The 15,615-nt window shown below is 42.2% G+C and overlaps 1 protein-coding gene across 3 annotated transcripts; it reads left to right on the top strand.

Moving 5' to 3' along the window:
* The first annotated feature begins 562 nt into the window (after positions 1-562).
* Positions 563-15,481, top strand: PLIN2 (perilipin 2). Of its 3 annotated transcripts, XM_068928734.1 has the most exons (9): positions 563-706; positions 3,060-3,115; positions 3,194-3,389; positions 4,053-4,135; positions 5,894-6,179; positions 6,498-6,682; positions 7,451-7,585; positions 8,286-8,576; positions 14,154-15,481. In XM_068928734.1, exons 2-9 carry the CDS (start codon positions 3,086-3,088, stop codon positions 14,286-14,288), a joined length of 1,341 nt encoding a protein of 446 aa, XP_068784835.1. In that variant the 5' UTR covers positions 563-706; positions 3,060-3,085; the 3' UTR covers positions 14,289-15,481. The 3 variants fall into 3 exon arrangements, with proteins under 3 accessions (XP_068784835.1, XP_068784836.1, XP_068784837.1); XM_068928735.1 differs by lacking the exon at positions 7,451-7,585 and having other exon boundaries at positions 564-706; XM_068928736.1 differs by lacking the exons at positions 7,451-7,585; positions 14,154-15,481 and having other exon boundaries at positions 564-706; positions 8,286-9,454.
* The last annotated feature ends 134 nt before the right edge of the window (positions 15,482-15,615 follow it).

The following is a 15,615-nucleotide window of genomic DNA, read 5'->3' as shown; positions in this document are numbered from 1 at the left end:
GGAACTCGATCAAGGGTATTTAATTGTGCAAGTGACTCAGAATCAATACACTAACAGTTTCAATTTGTTCCATGCCTCAGTTTATGTAGGATAATTCCTGGGTAAGAGGTGTTGGGGGAAGAAAAAGAGATTTTCCATTTCTTTCCCCGGACAGCTTGGCTGAGTGATTTACGTGAGAGGAAAGAGATGGGATTTTGTTCATACTATATTGTGACAAAACTTTGTGGACCTAGATATCTTGTCTGAAAGTCTGGATCGACTACTTTTGCTGCCCGGTGTGTTTCCATTAAAGTAATAAGAGCTGGTTTTCCGCAAGGTCGGCTTAACAAGAATTTCCTTTAATGAGCTTTCTTTTCTGGAGGAGGATCTACCCTCCTGTTAGGAGCCCGCCGGTGACCTGCCAGCCCCGCTCGAGCAGTCAGGAGCTGCAGGCGGCCGCTCCGCTCCGCCCCGCTCCGCCGCCCGCCCGCGCCCCGCGCCCCGCGCCGACCGTTGCGGCCCGATGGCGACGCCCAACGGCCGCGCGGCCGCGGGTGACGCGGCGGCCGCCATGACACGCGCTCCTCTCGCGAGAGGGCAACCGGGCGGCGGCCGCTCCGCATAAATAGGCGGCGAGGCTGGGCCTCCCCAGTCGGCGGCGGCGCAGGAGTCCGTGCTCGCGAGTAGCAGCAGCACCAGCAGTTTCCTCCTCCTTCCCCCGCCCCGGGTGAGTACGGCCGCCCGCGGCACCCCGGGGCGCAGATGTCACCGGCCGCGCTGGCGCAATAAAGCGTAGGAGAGTGGGAGCGAGGCGGCGCGGCGCGGCGCGGGCTGCCTGGCGCCGCAACATGGTGGAGCTTGCGGCTGCCCGGCGGGCGCCGTGCCGGTCCCGGTGGCGGCGGGGCTCGACGGGACGGGACGAGACGGGGCGCTCGGCCGCCCCGCTGCGGGCGGCATCTCTTGTGTGGTTCTCCCGCCCCAGATCCCGGGCGTCTCTCTTGGGCGCTCGGACTTGGTAGGCTGCTTAAGGCACTGCCACGACTCGGAAGTCCTGAGGCACTCCTCTGTCCGCGGCAGAGGCGAAGGGGCTTTCCCATCCCTGAAGCGATCCGTGATGGTACCTGAGAGGTGGGGCTTCTTGCCCCGCTTGGGCACGAGAATTTGCCGGATCAATCCCCATGTCTCTTCAGGGTGGCCTGATCATGCTATTCTGGGTTTTTGGGAGGGAGGGGAGGAGCGGGAGTAGAAATGAAACTTGTGACTCACCCAGTTTATTCCTTTTTCCCGTTCAGGGTCTGGTGACTCTTCACCAGAGGTCATTATGTAGCCAAGACAGTGTTCAAGAACCTTCTAAACTGTTCATGACCTTTGTATCTATCTATTGTGCCTATAGCTTCAGGGGCTTTAAACACTTTTAAATTTGAGTCAAGGCTCATCTAATTCCCTTTTTTAGTATGTAAAATCCAAATTTGTCATATGTGACATATCTTTTGGGTGAGACATGACAAATAGTGGATAAGCCTTAAAGTAAGGATCCTTCCTTCTTCAGAGGTCAGATCCTGTGCTGTTCACCCCTTTCCCAGTTGTACAGCATGCCCTGCAATTCAAAGTTAACTATAATTGTGTTCTTAAGTATTTGATTTGTAATACTGTGTGAGAAAGGTTCCACTATATCAAGCAAAGCTAACTCTTGGGGGGTCTTTCAGTACTTGAGAGCTGGAAGGAAAACTCTTAGGTTATTTCTGGAACCCATGTCTGTTATGTGCTTACATGTTCCATGTATGTGGGTTAATGACATTGCAGGAGTTACTTTAAGGCATTTGTGTGGTGCATGTGTGCCTTGTCTTTAAAATGTTCACTGCATGCCTTTGTTCTTATTCCCCTGTATGTAACTAGGGAGAAGCTGTAGTTGAGCACAAGCAGAAAATTAATGCTCTTCTCTGATACAATTCACCTATATATGAAATGGAAAGCTGCTATCAGACAAACCAAAGAATAAAACCTGCAGATTCTAGACTCCTCGCTCCCTTCATGGGCTTATGTTCAGCATATCTTTCTGTTGCCTTGATGTATGCAGGTTCTACAGGAAGCTTAAAGTGCTATGAGAAACCATCAGAGCAAAAAGTGCTACTTGCAGATCTAGTTCAGGCTATGTACATTCATTGCATGATAGTGTGCTGTTGTGTAGTCGTATTTGGGTATTGGCCTTATGTGGTATTATCTTATGTGTTTCCTTGCTCCTTTTATGGGGAGAGCTGTTGGTATTTTCTCTGTGGGACTACACATCAGAAAATAACTGAGAGCAATGAAGATTTGTTGGATGGCAGCTGTCTGTTTCAGCGTGGGGTGGGCAATAATGAATTCTAAACTAGCATAAAGAGTTTTCTGCGGCAGGTAAATTCTGTGACCTACATGTTACAGCAACACTAGCTTTAGAGCAAGAGAAGCAGTGGGAGCCTTGCCTGGTTATCAGACATGGCATTAGAGATAATGAATTCCTGAGTTTTGGTGGAATAACTTGTGTGAGAACTGAGCTGAGGTTAGTGAAATATGCACCTTACCTCAAGCTTCCATACGTTTCCAAGGTTTGGACAACGAGTACTACAGAAGTTTCAGACTCATTGATGTTAATGTAAGATCTAATCTCATTAAACATATGAGGGGAAGGATTCTTTAAGCCTCCTATGTTAGTTTTAAGTGAGTTGGTGACTGAAAAACGGCTAGCTGGATTTTTCTTCATCCTGGCTCAACAGTTAAGTGTATTTCACCCAGAAAATAAACAATTAAGTAATCCAAGAGTAAGTAGCTCTTTAGTAATTCTGTAATGAACCGCTGTACCTCAGAATCTGTCTCATACGTGTGCCCTACTTACTGTTGCCTAAACAAACGAAAGTAGTTAGGAAACAAAGCTTGGATTTATAAGTTGTTACAATATAATGCAACTCTTGCATACAAGAATCTGAACATCCTAATCCCCTTGATCCATGGGGTTGATTACAGAAGGATTACTGGTTTCAGAGCGTCCTGATTAGATGAAGTGGTTATGAGAATGTTCTAACTCTGATACACTTCTTTCATAGGCTATCTGAGGTTCAGGACCTTAAAAATGGCGTTAGCAGCAATTGATCCACAGCAGGTATGTCTCAGTTAGTCCAGTAGTTCTTATATGTAGTTTAGAAAAACAGAGTCAACTAACCTATTTATCTTTAAACAGAACGTTGTATCGAGGGTTGTCAACCTTCCTTTGGTGAGCTCCACTTACGATATGGTGTCTGCAGCTTACATCACCACAAAGGATAACCATCCTTATTTGAAGTCGGTATGTGAGATAGCAGAGAAAGGAGTGAAGACAATTACTTCAGTAGCCATGACGAGTGCTATGCCTATCATCCAGAAGTTGGAACCACAAAGTAAGACAGAGCTGGGCTGCCTTTAATTCAACAGATTGCTTTACATATTCAGATGTGCCTATACATGCTTTGGTTTACCATAGGCGTGCTGGTCTAAGATACTGGGTCAGATAGCTGACTGAACATGTCTTGCTTGTTCAGTAACTGATTACAGATGAGTATGATTAAAAGAAAACAAAGAAAAGACAAAGCAGACTGCAGCTTTCTTAAGACTAAACTGACTGGCTCCTCTTGATTTGCAAGATGGCTTGGTTGCATAGTCTGTTGCTCAACACCTTTCTAACCTTTCACCTAGTTCTAAGTGCTGCTTTGTACTTTCTCTTACTTCAGAGAACAGCTTGTGATGAAAGCTGGCAACTATGTTGCAAGCCTGTTCTAACTAGGGAGCCTATGTTCACTAGGTGGCAGAAGGCCAGATACTTCGGCTTATTCTGAAGGTTGTTTGTGAGGTATCTGAAAGGACTTAGTCTCTGTTTGCTTGGTTATGGCTCTGGAAACCTGCCCTGTTGTAGGGCTATGCTACCTCAAACCTCACTGAAAAGAGGAAGAAACTACTTTAAGAACTTTACAGCACAAGCTCTGTTTCCACAGGAATTATCTGCATTTTACCTTAGTATAAATAACTGATAGATTAAAACACAATCACTCTTGTTTCTCTTCTAGTTGTAGTTGCCAACAACTATGCATGTATAGGTCTAGACAAAATTGAAGAGAGACTGCCAATACTGAATCAACCCACTGACAAGGTAAGACCTCTGTAATATCACAGAATCACAGAATGGTTGAGGTTGAAAGCAACCTCTGGAGATCTAGTTCAACCTCCCTGCTCCAGCAGGGCCACCTACAGCATGTTACCCAGGAATGTGTCCAGATGGCTTTAGAAGATCTCCAGGGAAGGAGACTCCACTACCTCTCTGGACAACCTGTTCCAGTGCTCAGTCACCCTCACAGGAAAGAATTTTTTCCTTGTGTTCAGGTGGAACTTCCTGTGTTTCAGTTTGTGCCCGTGGCCTCTTGCCCTGTCCCTGGGCACCACAGAGAAGAGTCTGGCCCCATCGTCTTGACACTTTCCCTTCAGATACTTATACAATTTGGTAACTTATAGACATTGAGATCCCCCCCCCCCCCAAGGCTTTTATTCTCCAGGCTGAACAGGCCCAGTTCTTGCAGCCTTTCCTCATAGAAGAGATGCTTCAGTCCCTTCATATTAGTAGCCCTTTGCTGGACTTGCTCCAGTAGCCTTGTAGTGGGGAGCCCAGAACTGGACACAGTATTCCAGATGTGGCCTCACCAGGGCGGAGTACAGAAGAAGGATCACCTCCCTTAACCTGCTGGCTGTTGGCCTTCTTGAGCATGAGGCAGCAATGTGCCCTTGTGGCTGACTTGTCCACCAGGACTCCCAGGTCCTTCTCTGCAGAGGTGCTTTCCAGCAGGTCAACCCCCAGCCTGTCCTGGTGCATGGGGTTATTTCTCTCCAGGGGCAGGACCCTGCCCTTGCCTTTGACCTTCATAAGGCTCCTCTCTGGCTATCCCTCTGGCCTGTTGAGGTCCTTCTGAATGGCAGCAAAGCCTTCCGGTCTATCAGCCACTCCTCCCAATTTTCTGTCATCAGCAAACTTGCTGAGGAGGCCCTCTGTCCCTTCACCCACGTCACTGATGAGTAAGTTAAACAAGACTGGACCAAGTATTGACTCCTGGGAGACACTACAAGCTACAGGCCTCCAACTAGACTCTATTACAACCCTCTGAGCCCTGCCATTCAGCCAATTCTCTATCCACCTCACTGCCCACTCATCCAGCCCATACTTCCTGAGCTTGCCTAGGAGGATGTGATGGGAGACAGTGTCAAAAGCCTTGCTGAAGTCCAGGGAGACAACATCCACTGCTCTCCCCTCATCTACCCAGCCAGTCATCCCATCATAGAAGGCTATCAGGTTGGTCAAGCATGCTTTCCCTTTGGTGAACCGTGCTGACTGCTCCTGATCACTTTCTTGTCCTCCACATGCTTAGAGATGACCTCCAGGATGAGCTGTCCATCACCTTTGCAGAGAGAATATGCATATGAAAGTAGAACTAGACATTCCTTTCCATTATCACTAAAATGTGGGAGTGGGGTTGAAGTGGGAAGAAGATTTAGTTAACAAAGACTAAAGCACAGCAGAAAAGCAAGAAGTTTTTGATGTTTGCAAGGTCATTAAGAATCAGTTTCTTAGCAGCGTACCACTTGCGATATCTATTACTGTTGTTTACTAGTATTCGTCTTTCAAGATCTGGGTCCTTTCCATTTTTTCCTGCTCAGTGTGGAGCAGACAGTGTTTAAAGTACACTCCCTAAAGAGTTTTGAGCTGAAGATTACAGGACAGTCTTTTGCTCTGTCCATATGTCTTCAGTGCAGAGTCCTCCTAAATATCTGACTTGACAAGCTTTAGCATAAACTTGTTTCCTGTATTATGTAGCTCTTGCATAGCAAATATGAAAGTGAATCAACTTATTTTCTGTGGCAGGTTGTTGCCAATGCCAAGGATGTAGTTGTTGGAGCCCGGGAAGCTGTAACAACCACTGTGACTGGTGCCAAGGAAACTGTTGCCCACAAAATCACTGGAGTTGTGGGCAAGACTAAAGAAGCGATGCAAGACAGTGTAGAAATGACCAAGTCAGTTGTCAATGGCAGCATTAACACTGTCCTGGGAAGTCGTGTGATGCAAATGGTTAGCAGTGGAGTGGACAGTGCACTCACTAAATCGGAGACTCTTGTAGACCAGTATCTCCCACTTACAGAAGAGGAGCTAGGTAAGAATAACTCAAGGCTTGATCTTGTTGGAATTGGTATTGGAGTGAGCAGGCAATCCTTATTAGTTGATTGTAGTGGGGAGGGACAGCAGCTAACACTATCTTCCCAAAGTAACTTCTGCCTTGCTGGTTATAAGAGCCTTTTCCTGGGAGGGAAGCAGAATGGAAGAAAGTAAGGAATTCAACATGCAGTGGATTCTCAGCCTACCAGGTGCTAAAGAAGTCCAGCATTTAGCCATTACTAAGCAACTGAAGTTGTCTCAGACCTCCAAGTTTCCTTCTACTGGTCTATATTTATCCTTCTTTCTGTGTGTCTAGAGCAAGAAGCTGCAAAAGTTGAAGGATTTGAAATTGGAGTTCAAAAGCCAAGTTACTATGTTAGACTAGGATCTCTGTCTTCAAAGGTTCGTGCACGTGCCTACCAACAAGCCTTAAACAAAGTTAGAGATGCTAAGCAGAAAAGCCAGGAGACAATCTCTCAGCTCAACCACACTGTTAATCTGGTAAGTTTAAACTTTTACTTGAAGTATAGAAAGGAGATTTTAGCTTGGTCCACTGTATTTAAAAAAAAACAGCCGAAAGTGGCATGGGATAACTCGGATTGTTCTCTCAGATAAAATGCAGTGTTTTTAAGTATAAAGCATATCCCACTCAAAGCTTTTCATCACCCTTTTGGGAAACTACTCAGTCCAGCTGAGCTATAAACTAACCAACTGGCCTGTAATTTTTAAGCACTGCAAAAGTAACATGCTTTTAAAGACGTCCCTCTTCTAGAGAGCTGGCTTTGATAAAGAATACCTACAGGCCTCATTCAGTGAGGAAAGCTTCTTGCAATTTGGGAACACTACAGTTTACTAACAGAAAGCACTAAAGTATTGCTTATGTTCTTGCTCTGCTTTTTGCTATGGGGTATCTCTGAGCACTCTTGCGTTCTTCAGTAGTCTGATCCTAGCAATGTCTCCTTATGTACAGGAGAAACACTACATGAAGAGTCCTGGCCCTCGACAATTTTAATTCCTTGTGCAGGAGGTTAATGGGGAAGAGAGAAATATAAACTTGAATTTAGAGATATTTGAGACAGAAGGGTAAACCGTTTCTAGTTCTTGCTTTTCTTTGAAGAGCAGGAATACGTTCTTATAGCCCCCAAGGCCTTTTGTCTTAACCTTTTTTTTTTTTTTAATACTTAAAGCTTACAAGGTAGGTAAAGCAGGGTAGCCCTAATAGAACTGCTTAGATTCTTTGCTTCACTTCCTTGTTTGGCTGTATTTCAGATCGAGTATGCCAGAAAGAACATGAATAGTGCCAATCAGAAACTTCTTGATGCTCAGGAAAAGCTATATCAATCCTGGGTAGAATGGAAGAAAAATACAGGCCAAAATGATGGTGATGAATCGCATAGTGCTGAGGTAAATAGATGTAAATGCATACCGGAAGTAAATGGATTATGTACTGTCAAGGTAATCTCTGAGAACTCATTGTCCAAAAGGTACACAGCATCTTAACAGCACAGTGTGTTCCGTGTAGAAACATGGAATCAATGTTAAAGTTTAGGGCAGCTGCCAGTGACAGCTATGAAACTCGGAGGATGCCCATCCTGTTAAGTGAGACTGTTTACTGCAAACACTGTGGTTCATTCTCCCTTCAGGAGAAACCTCATCCTGCTTAGCCTGCAAACATGTTGGGATACCCAAATCTAGATCAGCCAGGATTCACTCGTTAGAGATGGCCGGACCAGAAATACCGATTTGTTGGTATAAAGCAGTCTGAGGCACAGACTTGCTGAGGATTATGTGTATAGCTTTAAACAATGGGTCTTTGACTGGAATAAACTTACCTGCTGTGACTTCTTATCCAGAGCTGAAACAGCAGCTTGCTAATCTATTGCTGGGGAGAAGCTACTGGTGTTTCTGCTCCACAAAGTGCTTGAACACTGAAGAAATACCAAGTACTTTCAAGTTCTGTCTCTGACTCTTAAGCCTTGTTAATTATTATCTGCCATAGCTTTATTTTGCCTACATTCCTTTCCTTTATGTTGAAGATGTATCAAGGAGTAAAGCTACTACGGTAATGTCAAGATACTGATGTGCTGTTATGCTTTGTTTCCAGCACATTGAGTCAAGAACTCTAGCTATTGCACGGAGCCTCACTCAGCAGCTTCAGACCACCTGCCTCACACTGGTCTCAAGCATACAAGGGCTTCCACAGAATGTGCAGGACCAGGTTTATAGTGTTGGGTCAATGGCAGGTGAGGTCTACCAGAGCTTTCGGTCAGCATCTTCCTTCCAAGAGCTGTCAGACAGTTTCCTTACGACAAGCAAAGGACAGCTGAAGAAAATGAAGGAGTCTCTGGATGATGTGATGGATTATCTTGTTAACAACACACCGCTTAACTGGCTGGTAGGTCCCTTTTACCCACAATTGGCTGATGTTCAGCATACTGAGAGCGAAGGTGAAGGGGAGAGAAATTCCAGCCAGGAAGACAAACAGCCTGAACACACTACTGAATAAATTGCATAGCATACATGTACTCTGCAGACTGACCAAACAAGTGACTCTAACAACTGTAGCTGTCAAATGCCTTGGAACAAAATCTGTGCGTGGTGGTGGGGAGGAATGATAAAAAGAAAGAATACAGCTCACTTCCAGGAGACTGTCCTGTCTAGTAAAGCCTCTCTAAAAACACTGTTTTGAAGTGCCTAAACAGCAGCAGCTTACAGTTGTCAAGATGCCTTGTTTGCCTGTCAAGTTAAGAAACCTCATCATGCTTATTAAATACCATTTCTCTAAATAAAATCTACCATGGCTAAAATCACTTGGTTTGCTGCTTAATCTGAATCAGAATAATACAAAAGCCTTGCGTGCTTTAACATGCATTTAAAAGCCCTGCAGTTCAGCTTGGTGCACTTGAATTCCATGCCTGCTGCAGATCAAGCATTTTATTATGGGTACGACTGTGCAGCTGTCTCAGATTTGTATTACCTTGTGATTCATGAAAAATAAGTTCTGCCAGTGCAGAATTCCAAAGCTGAAAGTGGGGTTTCTTGAGTGCGTCAGCCAGAGTTACTTAAATGCTGTGACAGTGCTGATATTAACTATATAAACTTTCTATTGTATTACACAGTAACCTGACCAAATCATTATCAAAGCTCACTTTTTTAATATGCAGTATAAAAACAAGATTCATGCTGTTTGTACCAGGGTGTCTACTTTTTTTTTTTGTAGCGATCTCTTGTAATTCCATTTGTATGTTAGTAATAAATGCTTCAGCTGCCAAAGTCTGTCTCCGTTTGAGTGATGTCTAAAACAAATGTAACTTGCTGTTCTGGAACTGCTGCAAACTGAGTCCAGGAGGCAGCAAGCTTGAAATGCAAATGAAGTAGACATTGAAAGTGTGTGCATGTGTGTGTATCAATAGAGCAGATGCTGCTGCATTTTTCTTTCATCCCTTTTGAGTTCCTATGTATCCTTCTGCTCAGTCTTAGCTTTACTGTTGCTTTTTGGTGCTTACTGTTACCTGCTGATCTAGGCTGTGAGTTGATGGATGTTCTAACAGTGACTAGAGAAGAATATGGATTTAAAAAAAAAATCTCCTGCCTTCAGAGTAGGTGTTCTGTGTGTGAGACTCCCAGCTACGTGCTTTGGCTGCCTGCCTATAGCCACTGTATGTTCCTGAGCGGGGGGGGGGAGGGGGGGAAGCTTTAATCTGTGTAACTTTACCCTCTTTTGAGCTTGAGTGTCTAATGTGCATTAACACTTGGCTACTTGGGTGAAATAGTTCCTGAGTAAATCCTAATACCTCTTCTGGAAGAGAATTACAGTTGCTCAGAAATAAGCTTTTCTTCATTTAGGACTGTCCAGGTAAGTAGTATATGGGGCTTGTAAAGCAGGTCCCATGCTCCTGTGAATTGCAAATATTTAGTGTAGCCTCCACTTTCAAAGAGGCCACAAATAGCGTCAGGCAAAAATGGAGTTTAAAACAATGTTTATCACCTAGTCAAGAATAGGTGACACATTGCTACGTGGAATACTACCTCCACTTGGCATGGGTGTATGCAGTAAAGTAAATTATATACAGCCTAGCCTTCTAACCTGTAAGGGCTTGACTGTTAAGTCAGGATTCAACTAAGTGTTAGGAAGATGCTGTGTTACTGAGTTTAAAGACAATATTAAGCAAAATCCAGGCGCTGAAGGATTACGGACCAAGATTTTGAAATTTCCAACTTTAAATACTTGCTTTTGAAAGGTGGTTGTTTAACTCGAAAGTAACATGAGATAGTGATACTGTTCCCAGTGTTAGGTCATGAGTTAAGATTTCTGGAATTTTTCCATCTAGAATTTGTCTGTCCAGTGTCAGACTATCCTTTTTGACCTGCATTTGAAACAACGTTTGAAGAGTACATCTACTGTTGTGGCGGAGCCTGGGATCAGAATGGAGCTAATGGTGTCTGGGGACAGCTGATAGCTCAGTGAAGGGAATTCTCATGTTTATGCAATCAAGATATTCAAGCTGCTTACTACTGAGGGCCTAGAAACAAACAGCAGCATCCAATTTTAATACAAAAGCAATTTATATTTCTGCTGTACCTTAAGTGGTACAACTGCTTACCACTATCTTTGTTAGATGCCTATCAAATTTTACTAAATATCACCAAGCAGATGAAGCAGAAATCTAGGAGAAATGTTACTGGTCTAGTCTTGCAAATTCTTACAGTAATGCATGGTGAGATAGAGTGTGGCTTATGTAAAAATGACTTTGACTTTTGACAGCTGACCTGCAATTGGCAGCCAGGAATAAAGGAATATCTCATTAAGTGCCTTCGTAGTGTTTGGGCCAAACAGCAAAATTCTGTACACAAATTCTTGATCGTGGTGTTATTTTCTTCTTTCAGGAAGCAGATGAACAGAAAAAAAAAAAAGTTAGGAATTAGGAACTCCTCCTTGGAGGAGGAGTTATTAAGTTGTATCTTTATTAAGATTCTATAGCATTCAAAAATGATTGTTTCTCTTTAAGAGATCACTCAAAATCATTCACACTATTGATCTGATATCACTGCTGATAAACTTCTGTTACAAGTCAATATACTTAAATTTTTGGTAAATAGCTCTACCTAGTATAACATATTCATAGCAGACTAAGCACTGGTGAAATCCAAATTACATCTTACATCAATTTTATGTAAGAACTTTATGTTTCAAAGTTATAAAAAGACTGTACAATAGAACACCACAATAAAAATAAGTGCAGTTTAGGTTAGTACTAAAATGACATTACAAAGCACCTCTGTCATTTCTTAGTACTTACAGAAGATGGCAAGGATATATAGTTTATATAAATCTCTCAATAAGGACTGGAATTCAGCAGGGATACAGCTAGTCTTCAAACTAAAACAAGGTGGTAAGCTTTTGAAACCTTTCCCATTCTTTACTATGATGATATTTTTATTAATGCCTTCCCCAATTTGCAACTTATGGTAATACTATACAATTAGTAAAACAGTTAAAAGGATTTGGAAATCCTTTGGATCCTATGGATCACTTCTATGTCTTAGATAGCTTTTCAGTAACAAACAAACAAAAAAAAAAACAAAATAAAAAACCTGTCTGAACCATCTAATTAAAAAGAGAAAACATAATCTGACTTTGATTTTCCAGCATTGTCTGTTGGCCGTTTGCATGATCAGCAAGCCTTGCTTGCAACATCTCGCTGGCCATTGTGCATGATGTTTTGTTAAATGTATTTCTTTTTGTACTGAGATTGAAATTTGATTTATTTTGGATAATACAGTCTGACAACTAAAAATAAAAATGAATGCTTCTAAAACTACCAGATAAGGAGTATCTTAAGGTGTTTGCTAGTGGCTCAGCTCTGAAAGTGTCTTAAGCAAGAAAAAAATAGATACGTTAAAGCTACATTAGTATTGACATTTAAATTTGGATGTTGAGACATGCAAAATCCAGCAAAATGTTGGACTATTGCATAAAGTAATCAGAGGATCTGACTGCTTCTTATGGAGGAAGTACGGGAAGAAGAGTCATATCTGGCCTTACTCTTTGTTATGAGAATTGACTTACTGCTTTGTTTCATCTTCCCGTCAACTATGAAATGAGATTACAACTAAACACAAAGGTGATATGGAAGTGAAGTTGCCTTACCTATGTAACCCATAGCGCCAGGGCCAAAATTCCTTTTACAGCTATGGACGTTTTACAGTTCTGTAGAGGAGTTCAGCTGCACGTAGTGTGTATGCTAAGGAGATCGAAGAAAGCCGAAACTTCAAACTGAAGAGGCTGATTGATTATCCTATTCCCAACAGGAACAGCTTGGAGATGAGTAATTAAAGTACCTTAAACCTAGGCTATAGCAAAAATTATCACTGGTCAGACACTTACTGAGTGTGGTCATACGCCTTGTTCAGTATAATTACAGAATAAAATAGGTTGGCTAAGTCATCTATTTGGGCACATTTTTAAATTTAATTTGCATATGGACTCTAAATTCCACATGATCTATCCTGTCATAGCCCTGTTAAGATATCCCCATTTGTACTGCAGTATGAAATACAGAGTCATGTCTGGTATAATGAGAAAACATATTTTTATCTCTAAGTCTATTAATTAGAAAGATACAAGAATAGTTCTTGCTGGTAGAAAGATGTGGTTTTCCCCATTTGTAGTATCTTTTGATTTTTAGGAGACCAAGATAACTGATCTTGTTTTGAGCAAGTTCATGCTCTGAGTGGACTGGACATTTCCCTGAACTCATACTTGTGCCTGATACGTGACATGCTCTTAAAATATTAATTAATTAAAATAAAACAGAGATTCAAAAGAATTTAAATTAGTATTTCTAAGTCACTGATGTCCTATATTCACCTCATCTCTGAGGAACTGAGTAACTTATCTTCAGTGCTAGGTATCTATAACCTGATAGTGGCAACATTCTGTGTTCTTCTGATATGTCTTCATAGCAGGCAAAAGCATAGATTTCCAAATGTCCTTAGTGAAAGTCAGACATAAGTGAGGTTTTTTGCAGTTTGGGAATGGACTAAAACTACTTCTCCAGTCAATGCTGAGCTTCAGTTAAAAAAAAGCCCAGATGCCTCTTCAAGTTGCTCCATCTTCACACGTGCATAACCCAAAGCCCTGTCAACGCACAGCCATTACTATATGCTGGTGCTATGTCTAAATCCAAGTATTCCTCACATCGCCAGTAATAAAGCCAACCATGAATCAAACTATATATATATGTATTTTCACTTGGGGAAAACTTCTAATTGTGCCTAAATTACTTAGGCACTTCTGAAAAATCAGATATAAGTAAATTAAGCCCCGCTAATAGTACTTAAGGGCTGGGACTTAAGACCCTAAGTGTCTTAGCCAACATTTTTAGAGGTGTATAACATCCATGTGCCCACTAACGTCTCTGACAATTCCTGTTGAATAGTGGTTAACTGTTTAACCTAGTTTAATAGTACAGAATAATACTATACATCCAGTTGAAAAAAAGCCAAAGCAGTTTTGCAGTTCCAGATATTTGTTTTCTCAGGAAAGGTTTGATTTGGTAGACTAGCAGAGCAGTATAGAGCAGTCTGTATCATGCTCATCTAGGCAGGCTCCTGTATGTAACCCATTGTGCCCAGGGAAAGAAGAAAGGCAAAAAAACAAGTTTAAAAACTTAGTTTCTTAATTTTCTAACGACCTGTTTCACTAAATACAGTCAACTGAGTTCAACCCTGTTCCACCTCTACTATAAAATCCTATCTCCTAAACAACTGATTTATGTCTTGCTTGAAGTTTTGTCTATCTTAAAAAATGTTTAATGTGTGACTAGCATATTTCAATCTGTGTTCAGTGTTTAGGGTCTGACTCCTAGAGACGTTGAGCACCTTCACCTCCTTTTGGTTTCAGTCACAACTACTGAACAAATTTATTTAGTTCTGCTGTGGAATTGATTCAAATTTCCTTCCTACGCAGGTTCCAGATTTCACTATTACAGACTTGTCTTCAGAGTCAGATGATATCCCAGACATTTTGGATTTGGATGAAGAAGATCAACAAGACTTTTCACGCACAAATGGCCCTTTCACTGCAGGGCAAAGAGTTGAATAAAAAAAAGGCATAAAAATGTCTTTTTGATCCCAGTGTATTTTAACCGTTTAACTTATATAAAGATGAATCTACCTAGCTTTGGGTTTTTGTTTTCCAGATTGGGTTTTTTTGTTTGTTTGTTTTTGAATCAGTACTGTTTCACTTAGCTTCATCAAAAATCTGCTTTTTTCCCCCTAAGGAATGCATGCTAGGTTAATTCAATAGCATGGGTGTCAAGCTCCTATCCTGCAAGCCAGATAAAGCCTAATCAATGTATCCCACTGATCTAATCTTTGCTAATGGTTTGTATCAATATTTGTTCTCCTGTTGGCAGTAGCCAAGAAAACATGGCAGTGCTTTGCACAAAGGGCTGCCAACAAAAGCAGTTGACTAGAACTTGGCTGGCAAAATTTCCCCTTTCAGCCTGCACATAAAGTTCTTCTGCATCAACCTCTGCTGCTGGAAGGGGCAACAGACTTTGGCTGGCTCAGATTCTCCCAGGTGACTCTTGCTGGGCTCCGAATCTGGCAAGAGTGCTTTACGTGTGAAAGGGCTCTGTTTCCTTCTGCGTGCCTCCTGCGTGCAAGGCCCACTTGATGCTATCGGTTGTGGGGCCTGAGACTAGAAGAAATAATTAAAGAAGAAAGTCTTACAGGGTTAAGGAAGACAGCTGAGAAAAAAGGGGGAAGACACTGGAAAGAGCAAGGAAAAAAAGAGAAGGAAAAGGAGGGATACAAACAGATGTGGGACAAAAGCACATTCAAAGAGGGAATAATGGAGAAGAGTGTGAAAGTGCTAGTTTTCCTGGTGACAGTGAACGTCTTTGGAAACATCGGAATTAAATAATTGCTCAGAAATGCTGAATTTGCATTTGCTTGCACACAGGATGATTTTCAGTAGGAGTTTTGGGTACCTAGGAACTCAATGAGCAGCCAGCTGGTTGTGTTTCTATGCAAGGATCCTGTTGAACTCCCTATGCAGAAATCTCATTGATGTTACTGGAGTGGCTGCTGGAGGTGTGGAGAAGTTACGTGGTGCTACTTTTGCGCACCAGCTGATTCTGCACAGAAACATTCTTTGGAGCAATGCAGTTGTGAGGTTGGCACCCCTGCTCTCTAATAATATAATTCTAATAATATGATGCTTGACTGTTGTGAAAACTTTAAGGTCTAGTCATTGAACATGCCTTGAAATAAAAAGTGTGAATTATACAAGCTTTTGCTGGTGTGGGTTTTTCCTTTTCTTTTGCATTAACATTTGTGATTGGATTATAAAATAATTTAAGTTGGAAGGGCCAGTGGGAGGTCATCTAGTCCAAACTGCTGCTGAAAGCAAGGCTAATAGTAGG

This window comes from Struthio camelus, chromosome Z (genome assembly GCF_040807025.1).
Source record: "Struthio camelus isolate bStrCam1 chromosome Z, bStrCam1.hap1, whole genome shotgun sequence".
Classification (NCBI taxonomy): Eukaryota; Metazoa; Chordata; class Aves; order Struthioniformes; family Struthionidae; genus Struthio; species Struthio camelus.
Note: the sequence above shows the minus strand (reverse complement) of the source record. Positions and strands in the feature narration are given on the sequence as shown.

Excerpts from the sequence above, each read along its gene's own strand:
- PLIN2 (XM_068928734.1), top strand. The coding sequence starts at position 3,086 with ATGGCGTTAGCAGCAATTGATCCACAGCAG. Across the intron at positions 3,390-4,052 it reads CCAGAAGTTGGAACCACAAA|TTGTAGTTGCCAACAACTAT; the intron begins GTAAGACAGAGC and ends TTTCTCTTCTAG. Across the intron at positions 4,136-5,893 it reads TGAATCAACCCACTGACAAG|GTTGTTGCCAATGCCAAGGA; the intron begins GTAAGACCTCTG and ends TTTCTGTGGCAG.